The 22,284-nt window shown below is 40.5% G+C and overlaps 1 protein-coding gene across 3 annotated transcripts in view; it reads right to left on the bottom strand.

Annotated features, from left to right (window-relative positions):
• Positions 1 to 2,842: 2,842 nt before the first annotated feature.
• THSD7B (thrombospondin type 1 domain containing 7B) overlaps positions 2,843 to 22,284 on the bottom strand; it is a 511,640-nt gene continuing 492,198 nt past the window's right edge. For 2 of the 3 annotated variants that reach the window (XM_084643355.1, XM_084643354.1), the window contains 7 exons: positions 14,036 to 14,195; positions 13,355 to 13,528; positions 13,164 to 13,259; positions 11,340 to 11,422; positions 9,724 to 9,916; positions 4,000 to 4,087; positions 2,843 to 3,091 (listed from right to left, as the gene is read on the bottom strand). In XM_084643355.1, coding sequence (XP_084499481.1) covers positions 3,010 to 3,091; positions 4,000 to 4,087; positions 9,724 to 9,916; positions 11,340 to 11,422; positions 13,164 to 13,259; positions 13,355 to 13,528; positions 14,036 to 14,195 — 876 coding nt within the window. In that variant the 3' untranslated portion in view covers positions 2,843 to 3,009. The remainder of the gene's footprint in view (positions 3,092 to 3,999; positions 4,088 to 9,723; positions 9,917 to 11,339; positions 11,423 to 13,163; positions 13,260 to 13,354; positions 13,529 to 14,035; positions 14,196 to 22,284) is intronic. The other variant, XM_084643356.1, reaches the window with a different exon arrangement.

The following is a 22,284-nucleotide window of genomic DNA, read 5'->3' as shown; positions in this document are numbered from 1 at the left end:
CCAGCATCTTGTCTCTGACAGTGGCCAGCAACAAGGTGCTTCAGAGAAAGGAGATGTGTGGTAATTTGCCACTCCATTCCCCATACTAGGTCTCATCCAGTATCTTAGAAGTTGGTGTAAATCCTAAAGCATGAGGTTTAACATCCCTTCCAAAATCATCACACATTTTGAAAACTCTGGATACCTGTATCTTTTTGAATCTTAAGTTCTTGGCCATGATGATTTCATGTGGCAGTGAGTTCCACAATCTAATTCCACAGTCTAGTTCAACCACAAATTGTTGGACTAGATGTAATATTCATTTAAAATTGTTGTGCAGGAGGTCAGACTAGATCATCATAACGGTCCTTTCTGGTCTTAAAATCTAGGAATCTATGTAATATTAGCAGTAACTGCTGTTTAATGTGGAAATGATTTGTTTCATTTTTGCTTGTCTCTGAAAGCAATGACCTCAACCACAGTGGTGCAGCACAGAAGGCCAAAGAGTTAATTGGTTATAAATCTCCTGAATATCTACTCTAACACTGTAAATAAGGAATGCCCAATCTAAAGAGAAGTTCTCTGTACAGATCTGTTTATTATACTGAAGAATAATAATCTTCCAATCCACAGGTTGTCTATAAATTGATATAACACCAGCTCTCACGGTATTTGTGAACTGAAGGCAAACCAATAATGACAAGCAACTGATCTCTTATTTAGACCTTTCCCTTTTTTGAGTAACATCTCAGTTCAATAAATACATTGATCATTTACAACAGATGCTACCAACGGTGGTTGAAAAACAAGGACCTATAACTGAAAAATATATATATTCATTGGCGAGCAGTGACCATGGGGAGAATGAAGCGTCACAGATGGTCTTGTAATTCAAAATGCATGTACTACAACGCTCCCGCTGAGAGCAGCAACCAATATCTGCAGTCGTTTTCTTTTTTACACTGACTTCCCCACTCCACTGGTTCTCTCATCAGCTTGTTTAATTGGGTTTGTTCCCTTACGCTCCTCTGTGAAGTATTCCGCCTGCATCTTTTCCCACAAAAAATTGTTGTCACATTTTGGCATTCTACTTCCTCTCTTGTAACATATTGCTCTGTATATCCCATTCAAAGTTCTACTTTATTGATAATATTGTCACAAAAATCTTGGGCTCCAACCATCACCAAGTAAGGGGCCTGTTTTCAACACGGCTAGTAGCTGTAGACTAGACAGTAGGGCCAGTTGAAAATTTTCTGTCAAAGTTGTTTTTCAGCAGAAACTGACTTTTCATGTTAATAAATTATTTTGCAGAAATTGTCTGCTCTCTGCTGAGAGTTGGATTTTTTTCATCAAAAACACAACGTATTTCTATCCTGAAGTGTCACTGCAGTATCTCCTGGGGAGCTCTGGTTTGCAACTCTTATTCCCCCATTCTCCTCTGTGGGTCAGGGTGCCCAGCCAAATGACATGTCCCACGATGCACCATGGCATATTTCTCTCTTGGTGCACTGGGACATTTCTGTGAGAAAGGAGCCTGGGTTGCATCATGGGAAATGTCGTCTGGCGAGAGTGGCTGAAGGGGCACGAGAGATCTGAATGACAGCTACCATGAGGCTTCACAGCATTATCTCCGAATCAAAATTTTCAATTTCCAATCAAAAACTTTAGCTTTTGGCTGAAAATTTTTGATTTCCAATTTTTCCCTGAAAAGATAATTTTTTTTACAAAAATTAGAATAATATCTTGTTGTTTTTTCACCATTTTCCACAGGAGAAAAACTCAATTTTCTGACCTGCACTAGTTACAGGATGGGACAATGTCCAAACCCACTCAGGTGAAAACTCTGGACTATCCAGGGTTTTCATCCGGTATAGAATATGATTTGAGGCATACTGAAAGGTCAGAATGAAAGTCTTTAACACACATTTAATTCAATATACTGGGAGCAAAATTCTTACTCTCTTTAACATTTTATTTGCTTATAAATACACATCAATACCACAAGATGGCACTTTCTTACTTGCAACACATACTATTACAAACACTTATCTTCTTCAAATGTTTCCAAGATGTTTACAATGGTAACTTTTCAGTATTTTTCAAACATTTAAAAAAGCAAGACCTTTTACAAACAGTAGTTGTGTCAGATGTATATTAAATGAGGTCAGATAATTAAATTCAAAAAAGAATTTATAAATATTTCAGTTAAGAAAATTTAAATTACAAAAGCAGAGTTTGTAGTAATTAAACTGAATTATAATTTAAAATGGCCAAAATGTATCTACGTGGTTTGATCTAATTTAAAATACATTTTTAAACAATCAAATTCTCTACCCATTCATCAAAACATCTATTTATTCATCTCTTTTAAAAAACATATTCAGTAAGAAACCACCTATATCACTTCTTGTGCTGTAAATTTAAACAATCCTTATTCTGTCCTATTGATGGAAATGGAGCAAAATCATATTCCAGGCTAGAAAACGGCATAAGAAAGCACTAACTTTAAAAACCCAGAGAATTCTAGTTATTTCAACACATTCTTCTTCTTCTTTTTTTTTTGCATTTCTCAAAATACACAATTCAGCTTCAAAGTCTTTTGAACTAAACATAAACACTAGAAAACTCATTGTTGAAATAAGTGCAGAATAAAGAACTCTGCACTAATATAGTGCATAATGATGAAGTGTCAAACTTGTCATTTATATTGAATGTCACATTTTCCATAGGATTGTCATGCTTTTTTTTTAAAGTAAATGTTATTAAAAAAATCGTAATTTTTTTATTCCTATTGTCAAACAGGAAGAGATGCATTTTCACAAGAAACAATTTGGAAATTTTTTCACAAGATCTAAAGGTCTTTGACTCCATTTTTTAAATAAACCAGAGGCAAAATTCCACATTTGCAATATTTAATTTCTGCCTGGTATATTACAAGTCAAGAGATTCCTCAAAAAACTGAGGAATCTGAAAGGTATAAAAGAGTAAGCAGTTAAGGCAGTTGAAGTATACATTTGGATTTCTTTTATGTTACATGTCTATATCTCCATCATATGCGAAGGTCAGAGGCTTCTGTTGTGGAGGAGCACTTTGATGCTGTTTTGTTTTTTTGCTGCAAGAAAAATGAAAACATGCTTCAGAAATCAAAAATTTGAATTGAGATACTATTTGAAACCCTACAAATTTATAAAACTTTATGCTCAGCTATTTCCATTCGCAAATTACATTACACCTAACATACAATGGATACATTTGAGAAAACAAGTTATAGTACTGTTTCTGCACTTACTGAAATAAGATTCCTACTGAGTTCAATAGAATTATCACCTGGGTAAAGAGTGCAGGCTAAGGTGCTATTTGAAATGTAGATAATCTTTATTCTTAATCTGTACACAAGGCAAAAACAATAAAGAGCAACTATACCTCACAAAAAAACGGAAACAGGTCAATTTAGAAACAATTCTGCCTGTATCTCAGAAATCCTCATTTCTTTTTCCCCTTTTTATTGCAAAAAGGTAGAAATATTTTGTACACAGAACTTTATAGACTCCTCTTTATTTCTCAAGGGATATCATAAATTATACTTGTGATGTCATACTCCTAAACAACTCTATATTCTCAACCTGTGAGGTCACAAATAAAGCGTAGTTCTGGCTTTGATTTTAAAAAAAGTAGCTGGAACAAAAATTCCTAAAAAAACACACAAATCCTGTTTTAATACATACACTCCTGGAGTAAAAAAAGCAGAACAAGAGAAATATATATGGGCTAGATTTTGGATACAGCAGAATGGTCAAGCTGTCAGGGAGACAGTTATGGCTGCCTGATTCTCTACCCCATTGTGATGCAGCTTAGAACAGCTTTTTGCAGAATTCGCATTACTCTAACACCTGGGCCAAAGTAATGGGCCAAATTTATATCCGCTTTAATCCAGTTACATCATTGTGACACTGATGCATTTGACTGTCATGCATTTCAAATGACTTAAATAAAAACAAACAACGCATTTAGAGTACTTACCAAACAAGATATGATGTAAAAATCAGGAAAAGTATGATGAGAAAACCACCAGCTGATGCTCCATACACCCAAATCTTAAGTCTACCATCTATTTTAAATTACATTGGAGTGGGGAAGGGGACAGGAGACAGAATACAAATCACATTTATTAAGCTTTATTTTACTAATACTTCTAATTCCCACCAGTCTAAATATAAAGAGAATGCATAATGTCTTAACACATAAGAATAATATTAAGATTACTGACAGAAAACTGGTACTAGGAGCTAACTAGAGCTGGTTGGTAATTTTGCGGAGAACTGGTTTTTTATTTAAAAAAAGTGTTTTCCGCAAAATCTAAATTTTCTACAAGAAAAATTTAATGTTGCTGATTTTTTTATTTTCTTTATGGAAAAATAAAAATGAAATATTTTATTTCAGGTCATCCCACACAGAAACAGTCTCCCCTCTTCCTGGCCTGCTGTGGTGTATCACAGGAGTCAGATGACCACAGTGCATCCTGGGAAAAGTAGTCAAGATGGGGAGTCCAGTCCATAGAAGATAATGGGGAAAAAAGGCAACCTAATTACAACTCTCATGATGCACCATGGCAGTTCTGGTGGACACAGTTCAATATTGAGCTGGCCCTAAGAGAAATGTTTTAATTTGAGAATGCTGAAACATTTCCTTTTGATTAACAAAACTGACTATTCTGAATGAAAATCTTTTGTTCTGAAAAACATTTCAGGATTTTGCTGTTTGGTATAAATTCCAGATGATGTCAACAAATGTCAGCATCTTGGATTTTCCCATGATACAGACATTATGATTTCATTAAGCTCTGGAATCAATGTATTCCTTGCAAGATATCCAGATACCATGGCAACAGCTGATGCATGATACCCTCACACCCTCCCTCCTGTTTTTTTTTTTTAAATTTTTAAAAAACAGTCTATGAGACAGGCATACTTTCCTTGTGAGAGATTCTGTGCTGATTCATATGAACAGAATTGCTAACTCATGCTCCAGGGAAATGTACACAAGCCAGTGGGAATAACAGACCAGAGACCGTACAAAACTCAGTCTCATGTAAGAGTTGAACCATCACACAGGTGCAGCCAATTATTGCCTTTAAATCTGAATGATGAGATTTTTTTCAAAGATTACTGTTTTTTTAATTAGTTTCTTGAGGGAAGTGCAATTTACCTGGTACTACACTTTCCAATGCTACCAACACCTGGGATTTCAGTGGTGGTACAATTGTAGTTGGGGGCTCCTGATACAGTGGGTCTTCAGTACCCCCTTGGTATCACAGATGTTCCAAAAGGAGCATGGGGGAGTTACAAGAGGCAGACAGATGCAGCCTCCAAAAACCATAAAACACCAAGAAAAGAGGCTCTGATCTTATGGGAAAGCTGTCCCCCTGTGCTACACTTGAGGTATCTCTTCCCTGTATCATGATTCCTTCCCAACCCAACAGTTGCATTCTATCTCCCTCTATGGGAAGGCCTCATCATGGAGTGTCTGCTGACTTTGCTGCTGATATTTCTAATGGATTAGGAGAGAAGCATGCTGCACTTCTCAACCTGAGCAGTGCTAGCTAGAAACCAGAGAGCTAGAAAACACTCAGATGGTCACCCAAAAAGATCCCCCGACCTGATTTGTTTCTTTCATAGAATCATGGAATATCAGGGTTGGAAGGGACCTCAGGCCGTCATCTAGTCCAACCCCCTGCTCAAAGCTAGACCAATCCCCACCTAAATCATCCCAGCTAGGGCTTTCTCAAGCCAGGCCTTAAAAACCTCTAAGGAAGGAGATTCCATTAAGTCCCTAGGTAACTCATTCCAGTGCTTCTTTCTACTCTCCTTTGCTGGTATAAATACAGGGGAGGATCCAGCCTTACATTTTAAACAATATTATTTAAATTACATCTTGACTTGAGGAATGTCTCTGCACTCTTGTTTTACAGAGTGTAGTTTAATAGTAATTAGATAAATTATTATTTGGTCCAAAACTAGTTCTGGATGGTCATGCAATACATCTTAGAGGACAAAAATGTTGCACTCACCAAGTGTTATGAAATGTAATTTTATATATATTTACAAATGTAACAAGCAAATGAACTCAAAAATCAACTGTCAAACTTTAGAGAAAGGCACGCAAACCACGCTTGTTGTATTGCCTCTCTTTCTGGACCATGTTCTGCTCTAAAAACCATTAACTGTATTATTATCTCAGATATAGTAAATACAGAGATCGATTATTGTTTGCAAACCAAATAAGTTAATGTAACATTAAAGTTGAGCTGAAGTCACACAGATCAGGACACTCAGGCAGCCTTAACTCTGTCCCATATAATCTAATAGGATCTTTCATTACGTTTCCCAGTGTTGGGTGACCATCACAGACTAATTTGCAAACACAAGAAATATAATGCAATACAATACAAATAAACAGTCATTTTGTGTATTATAGAATTAATCTCCTTGTGGGAAACTTAACTTGTATGCCTGAGACTTCAGTCTATCAAAATGTCCATCTTGATGTTTCCTCATGATTGTTTTTTGCATATAATTACTCTTGTAAATATTGTTTCAAAATGGGGGAAAAGTAAAATAAAAATTTAACAACATTTGGGGTGGGGAAGAAAAGATCAATCAAAGCCAGAAGAGCAACCCAGTGTGTTTGTTTCTGTAGGATCCGTATTTTCTGAAGTTCTCCCATTGAAGAATTTTGCCAACCATACCTAGTTGTTATAGTTATGCTGTTCCCCAGAACTGTTGGTTAGGTTACTCAATAAAGTACGTTTCAGCTGGGTAGCCGTGTTAGTCTCTATCAACAAAAACAACAAAGAGTCCTTGTGGAACCTTAGAGACTAACACATTTATTTGGGCATAAGCTTTCGTGGGCTATAACCCACTTCATCAGATGCCTGGAGTGGAAAATACAGTAGGCAGGTATAAATACGAAAAGATGGGAGTTGCCTTTAACGAGTGGGAGGCGGGGTGTCAGTGCTAACGAGGCCAATTCAGTTAGGGTGGATGTGGCCCATTTCCAACAGTTGACAAGAAGGTGTGGATATCTACAGAGGGAAAATTACTTTTTGTAGTGCTAACGAGGCCAATTCAATCATGCTAGATGTGGCCCATTCTCAACAGTTGACAAGAAGGTGTGAGTATCAACAGAGGGAAAATTATTTTTTGTAGTGACCCAGCTACAGCCAGTCTTTATTCAGGCCTAATTTGATGGTGTCAAGTTTGCAAATTAATTCCAGTTCTGCAGTTTCTTGCTGAAGTCTGTTTTTGAAGTTTTTTGTTGAAGAATTGCCACTTTTAAGTCTGTTATTGAGTGTCCAGGGAGACTGAAGTAACATTCAGAAACCAGTAGGAGAGCACAATTTTTGATGTCTGATTTGTGTCTATTTATTCATTTGCGTAGACTGTCTGTGACAAAGAGGGACTGTTCTTAATGTTTCCTCTGAATAGTGTGAGAGTGCCTCAGTTTCCCCTATGCAGTTCTTAAGTATCTAGGTGGTGGGATAAGTGTGTATGATGGTTGCAGAGCCCTAGAGTGGAAAAATTGGAAAGAGTCCAGCGGAGGGCAACAAAAATGATTACGGGACTGGAACACATGACTTATGAGGAGAGGCTGAGGGAAACGGGATTGTTTAGTCTGCGGAAGAGAAGAATGAGGGGGGATTTGATAGCTGCTTTCAACTACCAGAAAGGGGGTTCCAAAGAAGATGGATCTAGACTGTTCTCAGTGGCAGCAGATGACAGAAGAAGGAGTAATGGTCTCAAGTTGCAGTGGGGGAGGTTTAGGTTGGATATTAGGAAAAACTTTTTCACTAGGAGGGTGGTGAAACACTGGAATGCGTTACCTAGGGAGGTGGTGGAATCTCCTTCCTTAGAAGTTTTTAAGGTCAGGCTTGACAAAGCCTTGGCTGGGATGATTTAGTTGGGGATTGGTCCTGCTTTGATCGGGGGTTGGACTAGATGACCTTCTGAGGTCCCTTCCAACCCTGATATTCTATGATTCTATGATAGAGAGCAGGTGTGTGCAGGGGTCTGGACACAGAGAATGGCCAACACCCTGTTTTCTGGCAACTGATGGCCTGGGCCCTTCCCCCCTGCAAGGTGAGAGCTAAAGGGTTGGAGAACAAAGGAATCAGGTGACCTCCTGGCCCGGAAAGGGACAAAGCCCAGCGAAGGAGAGGCTGGAGGGGGAGTCAGTTTGGGGCTGGCTGGGGACATGGAGTGAAGTGCAGACGGGGTTGTCTGGCTCACTGCCCCCCAAAATGGACCCGGCTGAGGGGTCCTGTTCTCTGCACCTACAAGCTCTGTGTTAGACCATGTCCCTGTTGTCTAATAAACCTTCTGTTTTACTGGCTGGCTGAGAGTCACGTCTGTCTGCGAAGTTGGGGTACAGAACCCTCTGGCTTCCCCAGGACCCCACCTGGGCGGACTCGCTTTGGGAAGCGCACGGAGGGGCAGAGGATGCTGAATGCTCCGAGGTCAGACCCAGGAAGGTGGAAGCTGTGTGAGCTGTGTGTCCTGAAGACAGTCTGCTCACAGAAAGGAGCCTTCTCCAGAGTTCTGACTGGCTATGTAGGGAGCAGTTCCAGAGCATCGCCCAGGGACTCCATGACACTGTCCGGTTTGTCCAATGTACATGGCAGAGGGGCATTGTTGGCATATGATGGCATATATGACTGAGAGTGATTGGGTCACAACAAAAAATAATTTTCCCTCTGTTGATACTCACACCTTCTTGTCAACTGTTGGAAATGGGCCGCATCCATCCTAATTGAATTGGTCTGACACCCCAGTCAGTAAGGCAACTCCCATCTTTTCATGTGCTGTGTATTTATACCTGCCTACTGTATTTTCTATTCCATGCATCTGATGAAGTGGGTTATGGCCCATGAAAGCTTATGCCCAAATAAATTTGTTACTCTCTAAGGTGCCACAAGGACTCCTCTTTGTTTTTTTCAATAAAGAATAACATCCAAATTGGTAATCAGATACTATACCCATGGGTCAAATCTACCTTCTATTGAAGTAAATAGGAAGTCTGCCATTGATTTAAATGAGTAAGTACTAACTCAAGATATTACATCAGTGCATAAATGCTAACTTCTGGCCAGATTGTGATACCCTAATTCACAGCTATTGTAGCACCTCAGCTCCACAATGGGACTACTCAAGGAGCAAATTGCTACTCACTCTAAAGGTATCACAACCTAATACATAATCTTTCTTCTGGTTAAACCCTTTTAAACTAAATCCAGTTTGTCTCTGTATTCATTAGCCTATTTTTTTTCACACCTTTCAAAACATAACAACACATGATTAATCAAACCTGTCTCCAGTCATGAAACCTGTAAGAAATCTTCTGCTTTAAGACCTTTTGAAATGCTAATGATGCAAGGTGTCTTTCCCTGGTACCAAGCACAACATTTGTAGAACATCACTATTTAGTAGCTAGATGTGATTCCAAGTAACTCCAAGAATTCCATACGGGGGTGCTTTTGCCAAACATTATTGCTTCATTCAGTCTTTATTATCTCTCAGAATAATAAATTATGATTATGCTGGATATGACAGCGAAGGAATAAAAGAAGAGATACAAACTAGCATACTGGTCTCACAATTTAAACTCTCCTACACAATCTTTGATTTTAAGATTTACAAAGTATAACTTCTATAGAGAAACGGGCATTCTTTCTATTGAATTTTTTTTTACCTGGATTAAAAGGCTGAATAGACCATCCTTTGAAAATGTCATGCATTTTTGAGTTGACAGGTTTATTCTTTCCAGCACTGGTTTTAACATCAGCTTTCTTATCTTCCAAACCTGGTACCTTCATGCAGTAATCCAGGAAACCATTTGATCTCATTATTTCTGTATATCCTCTCTCACAACTGCAGACTCCGCTCTAAGCAACAAATATTTATTTATTATTAAACCACAAAGTACATTCTACTAAGCATATCAAGGAAATTTGTGATATTTTTCTGATCCCCCCACCCAAGTATTTTGTGACTTGCTTATATTTATATTCTCAGAAATGTCTTATGCTATGCATACAAACAGTGAAAAGCCCACGTATACAGTATATTTTCCCAATCATAGTGATAAAGTAAAGTCTTTTATTAATTTCAACAGCAGCCAAACTAGAATATCAGAGCTAGATAAAAGGAAAACCTACAGAGACAGGGCTTACAAAATACAACAGATGACACCAAAGATACCACTTGAAATTTGGCCCCAGCGAAGTCAATGGAAGGTTTGCTGTTGACTTCACTGAGCCCAGGATTTCACCCTTGAGCCCGCTTACAGAACTGTGTAACCAACCTGAGCTACACATTCTGAGACAAAAAGAGAGGTTGTTAATATGTGGTTAATGCTGAGAAACTATCATTAACTTAAAGGAAAAAAACAACAACATGGAACACTTTCAAAGAGCAATGTTTAAAGTTAGACACCTAGGGCTTGAGTCAAAGCCCACTGCAATTGGCTTCAGATCAGGACCCCACAGAAAAGGCCTGATTTCAGAGGTGCTCAGCCCCTGCTACTCCTGTTGACACTGGCAGGTGTTGCAGATGCCCAGCATTTTTGTAAATCATGCCACTTTAGGTGTCTAAGACATCCAAGTTTGAAAATACTGCTCTTTGTTTATTAGCGACAAGGCAGGTGAGGTAATATCTTTTATTGGACCAACTTCTGTTGGTGAGAGAGAAATGATATTACCTCACCCACATTGTATCTCTAATATTCTGGGACCAACAGAGCTCTTTGCTTATGTCAGGCTAGGTCACGACCATTAGGCGTATCCCAGAGTAAGGGATGGCATGGAGATGAGCCTCCCCAGGGCAAACATCCAATCTCAGGGTGCCCTGCAGAGCCCCCAGTGGGTAGGGGGATGTGCCTACTACACCACCTCTATAGGGTTAGTTGTTTGCTTCCCTGTGCACCAGCCTGATTCTGTAAGTTTGGGGATGTGTCACTGCCTCCTCCTGGCTCTCTCTGTCCCCCCCGCCCCCAGGGAGTAGAAAGGGAGCAGTCTCTGAGCTCCCATCTTTAAAGAAGTCCCAGACCTCCCAGATCTATAGTCAACAGCTCATATAGGAGATCCAGAAGAGCTCTTAATTAAAAAGCAAACCAAAAATGTAACGCTATCAACCCAGCTTGGATTTGCGCAAGTCACCTTTTCCTCTTAGGATCTAAATTCTAAACACAAATTCCCAGAATCGTCTCTAGGTGGAGTCTTGTATATACCATTGTTAGAGGGGTTAGAAAGCTTCTAAGATGTTGAAGATAAGATAATTCCTAAAATGTCTTCTGCAGCAGCAGCTTACCTGGGTGCAGTAGGTGAATGGTTTTTTGCACTCTGGATTGCAATGTCTGGTTTCATCAGGCTGGGTCTGAACAGAACAACCCCCTGTAAAAGAAATTCTCATCACCACGTACTTTCAAGAATACAAAGATTAATGCTTATCTTGCTGTTGTTGAAAAGCATTTTTCTGCTTATTTTTAGATTATTTGTATGCTTTTCTATGGAGCTTCATCATCATAGTAACTCTGTATGACTCGTTTCAGAGTAACAGCCGTGTTAGTCTGTATTCGCAAAAAGAAAAGGAGTACTTGTGGCACCTTAGAGACTAACCAATTTATTTGAGCATAAGCTTTCTTGAGCTACAGCTCACTTCATCGGATGCATACTGTGGAAAGTGTAGAAGATCTTTTTATATACACACAAAGCATGAAAAAATACCTCCTCCCACCCCACTCAGGATGTACAGGAGTGGGGTGGGAGGAGGTATTTTTTCATGCTTTTCATGCTTCTACATCTTTCCACAGTATGCATCCGATGAAAAGATCTTCTACACTTTCCACAGTATGCATCCGATGAAGTGAGCTGTAGCTCACGAAAGCTTATGCTCAAATAAATTGGTTAGTCTCTAAGGTGCCACAAGTACTCCTTTTCTGTATGATTCATTAGTTAAGTTAGCTTCACAAGATGGAATTTTTGTCCATTTTAGTGATGGGGAAAAGAGGTAGAGAGAGAGTAAATGACTTTCTCGAGGCCACACAGGAAATCTGGAGGATTTCAGGCACCTCACACCAGTGTCTAATCCGCATGCCCACTACTCCTTGTACTGCTGTAAGCTTTCATGTGAATATGGAAAATGTGAACATAAGAACGGCCATACTGGGTCAGACCAAAGGTCCATCTAGCCCAGTGTCCTGACTTCTGACAGTGGCCAATGCCAGGTGCTTGAGAGAGAATGAACAGAACAGGTAATCATCCAGTGATCCATCCCCTGTTGCTCATCCCCAGCTCCTCACAAACAGAGGCTAGGGACACCATTCCCGCCCATCCTGGCTAATAGCCATTGCTGGACCTATCCTCCATGAGTTTATCTAGTTCTTTTTTGAACCCTGTTATATAGAATCAGCTCCTTTAACTACTTTGCAATCCTGGCAGTTAATGTTTTGTTATATAACATTTAAAAAAATCATTATACATAGGAGTGGGGTGGGAAGATTTCTATTTTCATATCTACCTATTTCCTCATTTATATAACCAGAAAGAGATCCTAGGCACTTGCAAACCATGTGGACCCACTGGTGGCTTTGGCACTGGACCTGGAAGTGCTGACCATATAATATGCTTTCCTATTGATAGAGGTGGAGAGGTGAGAGGATGAAGCTTCCTGGTGCACAGAAGGGAAGAAGAACTGCAGAATCTGCAAGCACCCATGTGATTTCTCCTTTCTCTAAAATTATATAACACTCACACTGATAATGTATATACAAACTGGCCCACTCAGGTCTTTTTAGTGAGTTCATACTTGTGTTTGAATCACCAACAAAACCTGTGCATAAATTGGGCAATCATCTCATTTACATCCTATTTGTTATAATGATCTGATATGAAGTTGGTGAATTCATATGTGTTTCCTAGCTAAATTCAAACACAAATATGTCATTATTAAAGGACCTAATCAGACAATCCAAACTGGACTTTGGGAAATCTATGTCCAAAATCAGCTAACAATGTTTTTTATTTCTTTCAAGTTTCACATAAATTTTAAAGTCTCTTTACATTTCCCTCCCATGCTAACCCTAATCATTCTCAGCTAAGCTTTCACACTGTGTCCCGTGCTTTGTAGACATACCTGTGACATTTACCCCATCTGAACGTTGGCACCACACTGTACGTTCATTATCTCTCCAAAGGCTGGTTTTCCATGCATAGTTATAACACTTCCCTCCTACAATTTAAACAAGACAAAGCAATTAATCTTCACATAACTACAAAAACAGAAACCCATGAGTGGAATAAAGCCAAGGGCTGTGGCTTCAATACCTGAACAAGGCCGTGTCTCCAAGACTTGCTCAGGACAGCTGTCTCGGTTTTCAAAAGACTGAATGATAAATGTTCTTGATCGAGACTGGCGACCAGTGGTCTCAAAGCTCCTGCCATCAATACACGTTAGCTCACATGAGCTCCACTCTGACCATCCTGTCAAATGGCAATCACCTACACGTCAAAAGAATAAAACACTGTTATCCGAAGGAGACAGCCTCAAAGGATAGTTTAAATGTACAGCTAGTCTTTTGGAAATAATGCCAATTATAACCCACTAGCATGGCTTCTTCTGTTATTTTTGTACCATACTGGATCTGTATCTGCAAAATAAAGGAAAAGCTCTTTCAAAAGATTTAAAACCATCAGGTTGAACACACAGCTAATCTGTAGAATCACAAAATCTTATTACTGTCACCTTCATTTTCTCTCCCTCATGCCCTCCAATTGCTTGGCAGAAAGTCTGCTGTGTCTTGTCTTGGATTACATTAGAAGCTGTTTGTGGGTTGTATCTTCCTGTGTACTTATATAAGAACAATGAGGCCCTAAGCCTGACTGAAGGATGTTACCACAATGCAGATAATTAATAACAGTTTGATTTATGATACAAGTTGTGATTGTTGAAACTAGAGAGGCATCCCTGCTCCTGAGTGCTTATCACACAATTTCAGAAGAATTTACCTGGGCAAGGCACAGAACATGGTAATTGTAGTACATTGTCTTTTGATGGCAGTTCTCCACACAATGCATTTTCTACTTGCTTGGATGGAACAGACTTAGACGCATCATGAACCATACATGTGAGGTTGCGGATTTGGAATCCTTCACCGCATTGTCCACCCTGTGGGAGATACCAGAATCACATGTTGCTAACTTAAACAATAATCAAATAATAAATAATAAGTGAATTTATATAGCACTTTCACTGAAAGGATCTCAAAGTGCTATACAGACTCTGGTCCCGATCCACAAAGGTGTTAGATGCCTAACCCTACACTTAAGCACCTAAATCTGGTGTTTAGGCACATAAATTCCAGTTTTAGGCTCTACTGTGATCTGTAAAACTTCTGCCAAACCATATAGGTGCCTAAAGTCACTCAGTACCCAAGTTTTCAAGGTGAAAGGTCCCTCAGCACATAAGTTTCTGCCTCTGGGCATGCAAACTGCTGCCTCACTGTAGACATCTCCCGGATCAGGTCCCATTCCAAACCTGGAACGAGGTGGTGGTACCACTGCCCACCTTATGCTTTTCAGCCCAGTGGTCACAGCACTCAGGATACTTTGATATTTTCAATTCCTCTCTCAGGCAAAGGGTGGGGAGGGATTTAAACAGGCATCTCCCTACCTCCCCGAAGAGTGCTCTAACCACTGAGCTGTGGGATATTCTGATATGGGGCTCCTCAGTCTCTCCTGTTGAAGTTGTTCCCCAGTGGGTGAATAATGACATAGTGTTGGGAGTTGGGGGACTGGACCCTGCACCTAACTCATTCTCACAAGAAATGCCTTTGGCAGCTTTGCTGCCTGACTACAGGAGAAGGGTTCCTGTTCGGGGATCGCTAGCAGAGGTAGGTCACTTCCTGCAGGCCGGACTTAGGTACCTCTCTCTGATAGTGAGGCACAGTTTAGGTCACACCTCCTTGTCGACAACTCCCATTGGCTAGCTTAGACAGCACCTCGCCTGGCATGCTGGCTTTTGTGGATCACATTTCTTAGGTGACTCTCTCTCCTGATTCATTGTATAGGTTGTCTAGGTGCCTAACACAGGTTTTGCAGATTGCAGTGTTGTTCCTGTGATTTTCTAGATGCCCAGAAATCAGGCACTGTGAAGTGATGCTGAGCATTGCAATGCCTAAGACCCGCTGTGGATCCAGGCCTATGTAACTAGATTGTGCCCACCTCCTCTGCAGGTGTGCAACGTTGGGGGGAGGGTAAACCTCCTTCTTGCACTTTTATGAAACAGCTGTGATTGGGAAGGAGGGAAGTACCAGGTTTCTCCCCACATGCACTGATCAGCAGATCTTGCAGGACTATTAGGGGAGGTATGCTGGATGCCTGAAGGAACGGACCAGTACACTTGCCTCCCCTGCACACCAGAAGGATGCAGGATGATTTCTGTAGAGCTGAAGAACTGAGGAAGAAAACTCAGGAGCTTCTCGGGGTCAGGGTGGGTGGATGGTGGTAGGTACAGCTCCACACTGCCCTATCAGGGACTGGGCCTCAGTGACATGATCGAGCATGATGTATACAGAAATTACTTTAGCCAGCACTAAAATGTAATCACCTCTATAATTCTACAGGGTAGAATTGACCATAACTGTTAAATAGCTGCATAACTCTCTAAACAGTTTGGACAAGGAAGTGAAGAAGAGTATAATACCACAGTGACTCTGCAGGAGGAATTCAAGTTCACAAAGCACAATGACTAGAACAGGAATTTGGTCTGGATAACCAGTAAGTGTGAAATGCATAGAGCTTTGGAAAATATTTTCATGATATTCAGACCTTCCCCAATCAGCACTGGAAACTGAAATCCTCAGTTTCTCCACAGAATGGATACGTAATGGGTGGAAGGAATGAAGGCTTACATACATTCCCCTGACAATATACCGTAACTCTGATCTTAGTGGTTAAAAGATGGTCAGTCTTTATAACAATAAAATAAAACGAACAAGGTCAGCTCCCAGCCTACTGCACTGGGCAGCACGCTATGGGGAAGAGATGACCAGCCCTCTGTGGAGAAAGAAGTGGTTCAGGACTATTTAGAAAAGCTGGATGAGTACAAGTCCATGGGGCCGGATGTGCTGCATCCGAGCGTGCTAAAGGAGTTGGCTGATGTGACTGCAGGGCCATTGGCCATTATCTTTGAAAACTCGCGGCAATTGGGGGAGGTCCCAGATGACTGGAAAAGGCTAATGTAGTGCCCATCTTTAAAAAAGGGAAGAAGGACAACCTGGGGAACTACAAGCCAGTCAGCCTCACCTCAGTCCCTGGAAAAATCATGGAGCAGGTCCTCAAGGAATCAATTCTGAAGCACTTAGAGGAGAGGAAAGTGATCAGGAACAGTCAGCATGGATTCACGAAGGGCAAGTCATGCCTGACTAACCTAATTGCCTTCTATGATGAGATAACTGGCTCTGTGGATGAGGGGAAAGCAGTGAATGTGTTATTGCTTGACTTTAGCAAAGCTTTTGATACGGTTTCCCACAGTATTCTTGCCAGCAAGTTAAAGAAGTATCGACTGGAGGAATGGACTATAAGGTGGATAGAAAGCTGGCTAGATCATCAGGCTCAATGGGTAGTGATCGATGGCTCCATTTCTGGTTGGCAGCCAGTATCAAGTGAAGTGCTCCAAGCATCAGTCCTGGGGCCAGTTTTGTTCAATATCTTCATTAACGATCTGGAGGATGGTGTGGATTGCATCCTCAGCAAGTTTCCAGATGACACTAAGCTGGGAGGAGTGGTACATACGCTGGAGGGTAGGGATAGGATACAGAGGGCCCTAGACAAATTAGAGGATTGGGCCAAAAGAAATCTGATGAGGTTCAACAAGGACAAGTGCAGAGTCCTGCACTTAGGACAGAAGAATCCCATGCACTGCTACAGACTAGGGACCGAGCGGCTACGCAGCAGTTCTGCAGAAAAGGACCTAGGGGCTACAGTGGATGAGAAGCTGGATACAAGTCAACTGTGTGCCCTTGTTGCCAAGAAGACCAATGGCATTTTGAGATGTATAAGTAGGAGCATTGCCAGCAGATCGAGGGACTGATCGTTCCCCTCTATTTGGCATTGGTGAGGCCTCATCTGCAGTACTATGTCCAGTTTTGGGCCCCACAGTCCAGCGGAGGGCAACAAAAATGATTAGGGGGCTGGAGCACATGACTTATGAGGAGAGGCTGAGGGAACTGGGATTATTTAGTCTGCAGAAGAGAAGAATGAGGGGGGATTTGATAGCTGCTTTCAACAACCTGAAAGGAGATTCCAAAGAGGATGGATCCAGACTGTTCTCAGTGGTACCAGATGACAGAACAAGGAGTAATGGTCTTAAATTGCAGTGGGGGAGGTTTAGGTTGGATGTTAGGAAAAACTTTTTCACTAGGAGGGTGGTGAAGCACTGGAATGGGTTACCTAGGGAGGTGGTAGAATCTCCTTCCTTAGAGGTTTTTAAGGTCAGACTTGACAAAGTCCTGGTTGGGATGTTTTAGTTGGGGATTGGTCTTGCTTTGATCAGGGGGTTGGACTAGATGACCTCCTGAGGTCCCTTCCAACCCTGATATTCTATTATTCTATGATTCCATGAAAATCCTTGAACTCTTCAATGAGACTGCAGAGAATGGTGTCAACAGCGTATGTGTTTATTCTTTTTATTATGTGGACAATTAACAATTAAAAAGTGGACAGAGATCATCAATTTATATCACACACTCTACTGATCTGTCATAAAAACTTAGCAACTTTCGGTTATCAAAAGTAGATCAGATCTGAACCCGTGCTGAAAGGCTCCATACCCTACTACCAGTCACCTGAGTCATACAGCCTTTCAGCGCTGCTCTGGAATACTTATTGAAAAGGACTAAATTTATTGGAAAATCAATACCTTTTTTAAACAGATGATAAAATGACAATCACACCTTGAAGGATGCTGTAGGAAGGAGGGAAGATATGGCTGTTGTAGGTGATGGGGTTTGTTGTCCTCTCTTTAAAGATGTGAACCTTTGGTGATGTTATGTTTATTACATGTGTGGAACTTGAGCTTTACGGAAATGAGCATTTTCTAAAACCCCTTAAGTAAAAACTCTGCTTTTATTGGGCTACTCTGGATCACCTGGCAGTAGATTCTTTGAAAATAATGGACCTCATTCGCAGACCTAAAGGGTTACCGATCAAGTATATTTATTCAGCACTGGGCTTGGTAGCAGGAATCTCAAGACTGGCTTTCCCATATTCATGCAGTACCTTTCTCATTTTCTCTGACAGGTAGTGAAATACAAGTGGGGGTATAATGCAGAGCTTTGGAGCTGTGCTCCGGCTCCGCTCCAGCTCCAGGCAAAAACTTGCTGCTCCGTGCTCCAGCTCCGGGCTCCGCTCCAAAGCCCTGGTATAACAAGTTGGATTTAAAGCAGTTGGTAATCAAGTGTCTAAGGGAAGTATTAGTGGAGATTTATTGTATGCAGCTAGACATTAAGTTTTCAACATTGTGTTTCAATCTAACCTGTATGTAACTTATTATTCTAAGTTACTATTTCACCACAGAAGCCTCTGTTGCAGACTTGGATTAATGGTGCGTGAATAGCTCATCCAGGTCCCAAACTGGGTTGGAGTTCTTAGAAATTACAGGTGGAGACAGAATATGATGTGGAAGGAACTCTCTGGGAAGACAGGGTCTAATCAAACTACAGTATTTTTCAAACTTAGAAGAAAAGTATAAGGAAATGACTAATCTGTATTGGAGAGGACTAAAATGATATGAAAAGACACTTATTCTAGCTGACAATAATACCTACCTCTAATACAGTGCTGTCCACTATAAAGTCAATCTTTTGTCAACACAGTTACTACACTGTGATACATCAGGGACATCTTTGGAATAGGAAATAGCTACTGTATCTCAGATATTATGCTGTGGTAAATGTTTACCCTTTAATGGTGACCTCTGTTTATTATTTAAAGCTGGCTTTACAAACAACCAAACCTAACGACATCCTTGCATGGCAGGGATCATCAGACTTTTTGAAAATGGAAAGTCATGATGCTATTTACAGAGGACAGGGGAAGCCTGCTTTTTTACTATATATGTGGTACATAAATAACACAGAAGAAAAATAGTGGTCCCTATTTGCTTCCTAAAATTATATAGGACCCATTCCTGAAGTTCCAACCATCCAGTAGCATTTAGTGGGAATTTGCTAGAGTAAGGATATCAGTAATCAGCCCAAATTGAACAACAGGTGATAAACAGAGGAAGATCTCTGAGGAGGTTATTGGACATACATAGCTCCCAAGAGTAAGGCCTGCTTGGTAAATGTTCTCTCTCCTGAGGAAAAAGAGTTGTTAATTAAGGGCCCGATTGGGCAACACTTTCCCTCATCAGTGAGCATTTATTCGGGTATGCATTCTCCTTTGTGAGAAAGGGCTGCATGATCAGACTTTGAGGGCCAGACTTTTGATGGTATTAGGCACCAAATGATGCAGATAGGTGCTTAGTGGGATTTTCAAAAGTGTCTAGACACCCAACTCCCAATTAATGAAAGTTAGGCACTTTTCCAAATCCCATTGGGAGCCTATCTGTACCTTTAGAAGCCTAAATACCTTTGGAAATTTGGTGTTAAATACATATAATTGAAATGATATTGAGGCCCTGGATGAATGTTTTGTTAATGTCTAACTACATGTCTCATGTTCCTTTAGAATTCAAAAAATAAAAATTAGTAATACTTCATGTTGTTTATGTTTTTTATCCAGGTTATGATAGGCTGTCATAGAGGGAAACATTCAGACTCAGGTTTAATTTACTGCCATTTATGTACCTTATTGCTTTTGGACTTGTAATGTTCACTGCTTCTAAAAGGTTTTCCATCTCTTTGAAGACTGCAGGTTTGTTCCTTGCACAACTGGAAATGGCCTGTGATGCACGCAGGTCTATGGGCAGTGGTAATCAGGGCTTGAGTTGCACTGGAACCCTCTGCACTGTCTTTGGGAGCTGGAAAGGGGTTCCGGTACTATCACTACTGGAAGTGCGTTCCAACATATCTTTTTTAGGACACAAGGACCAACAGTCATACCTGGCTTAAATAATCTGAAAATCTGCAATGCAGGGCATCTGGTAGGCCAGGCTCTACTTCTAAGCATGCAAACAGCTCTAATCATTCACACCAAATCAACTAATTTAGGATTAAAATGGTTACTATTCTAAGACTGCAAAATATTTTCCAGGTATCCTATAATACAGAAAAGATAAATATTGTAGACTACTCATAATTAAGAATATTGTTTATTTAACCATGTCAGGCTACTTTCACAACAGATTTTTCTGGTGTCATGTTAGTCAAAGTCAATTCAACAGAACACCTGTGAAAAACAAGATTTTCTGATACTTTGGAAGGCGAATTTAGGATTCATTCCCTGAAAAAAATTGGAAGTAAATTGCCTTACATTTATATAACATGCCTCATTCTCAAGAGCTTTGCTAAAATACATTGTAAATGAACCACTCCTCCTTCCCCCCACCCACACTGAAGTGCAACCACCTCTGACAGCCATTTAATAGAGCACAGAAAGACAGCACAATAGTTTAGGAAGGAGAGAAGAATACTGTATCCTACTGAAAGTGCAGGGTGAAATCTGGGGTAGACAGGATGTAATTACTTTATCTCAGCTGAAATGTGGCCAGGCTCCAGATTTAACGTGTTTCTATTCTGCAAAAGGTGCTGTCGACTTAATAATCTTAGCAATCAAGTGTCGATTCAGTACCTAACTCACAGAGAAGTGTCCACTTCCTTATCACCAGCACTATTTCCTATAATTGAAAGCCTCCCATCTAGTACTCATCAGAACTAACTCTGTTTACCTGGACAAGATTAGATCCCAGGGTGTTAGGGCTACATAAAGATTACATTTACATGCATGGGGCACATTCTCAGTTGTACCTGGTTTGTATTTAGCTGAACTGAAAAGAGCAGGAGGAAAGGGTGTCCCTAAGTCATCTTTCTGCTTCCCTGATTGTGGGCTGGCCAAGGGTCAAAACAGTTCCTGTTACAATTTACAGTGGGCTAAGGTTGCTGTAGATCATGCCAGCTGCAGCAGTCATCACAGGCACACTTGCTGCATCCTCTCTGCCCTCTGTGGGAGAAGTGTGGGAGTAGAAGATGGCACAAAGCCTGCTACATTATGACAAGGGTAGATCAGAAGAGAGGTCATTTCACACACACATCTAACGGCCCTAGCTCTCTTTGCCCCAGTGTGGAAAAGCAGCCCTGGTGAGATCTGCACTGAGGTCATGTGCCCTGGGTGAAGGGAGTGGATTTCCTCTCAGCATTTCACCCATACTTCTTCCTCATAGAAGACAGTTAGTATGGGTTAATGGAGGTGAAGCAAATTTCATCCTGTAGGAGTAACTTCTAAATTCACCAACAATTTAAATGAACTTGAGTTCGTGACTAACTAATATGCTTTAACATATGAACCATGATCGACCAGATTACTAAGGAGAGGGGGGAAAAGTGTAAGATAAATCAGTGCAAGCACAAAGCCACATGAAGATGTAAGAAAATGCAGATTCCCATTGCTAACGAAGCAAAGGGGGTATGTGTGCTATGCATTGCAATTTAAGAGTCTTTTACATTTTCAGGCCATTTTGATAACGTCACTAAGAAGAATATAGTAATCAACAAGCCAAAGAATAACTTTAAATTGAAGTGTTTAAGACATTTTAGATGTCTAGGGACATCAGTTATTCTCGGGGTCAGTGTTATTACTACTTCCAAAATAAAACACTTCCAAAATCTGCTACATACATTTTCTTGCTAGCATTGCTGTAAGTAATTAAATAAAGGTTTGCCAGAGCTGCACTCTAGGAAGAGTTGGTGGAACTCACTTCAGTGCTGATATATGTGTACACAACTATGACCTGTTACACTGTTACAATTAGTTTCTAAAGGTGTGACTTCATTACAACCTGTAAGTACCTACGTGGGGAACACATATTTGATAATGGGCTCTTCCAATCTAGCAGAGAAAGGTATAACATGGTCCAATGATTGGAAGATGAAGCTAGATAAATTCAGACTGGAAATAAGGTGAAAGTCTGTAACAGTGAGAGTAATTAGCCATTGGAAAAATTTACCAAGGAAATAGATTCTCCATCATTGGCAATTTTTAAAACAAGATTGGATGTTTTTCTAAAACATATGTTCAAGGAGCTATTTTGGGGAAGT

Source organism: Lepidochelys olivacea (assembly GCF_965140295.1).
Source record: "Lepidochelys olivacea isolate rLepOli2 genome assembly, chromosome: 11".
Taxonomy (NCBI): Eukaryota; Metazoa; Chordata; order Testudines; family Cheloniidae; genus Lepidochelys; species Lepidochelys olivacea.
Note: the sequence above shows the minus strand (reverse complement) of the source record. Positions and strands in the feature narration are given on the sequence as shown.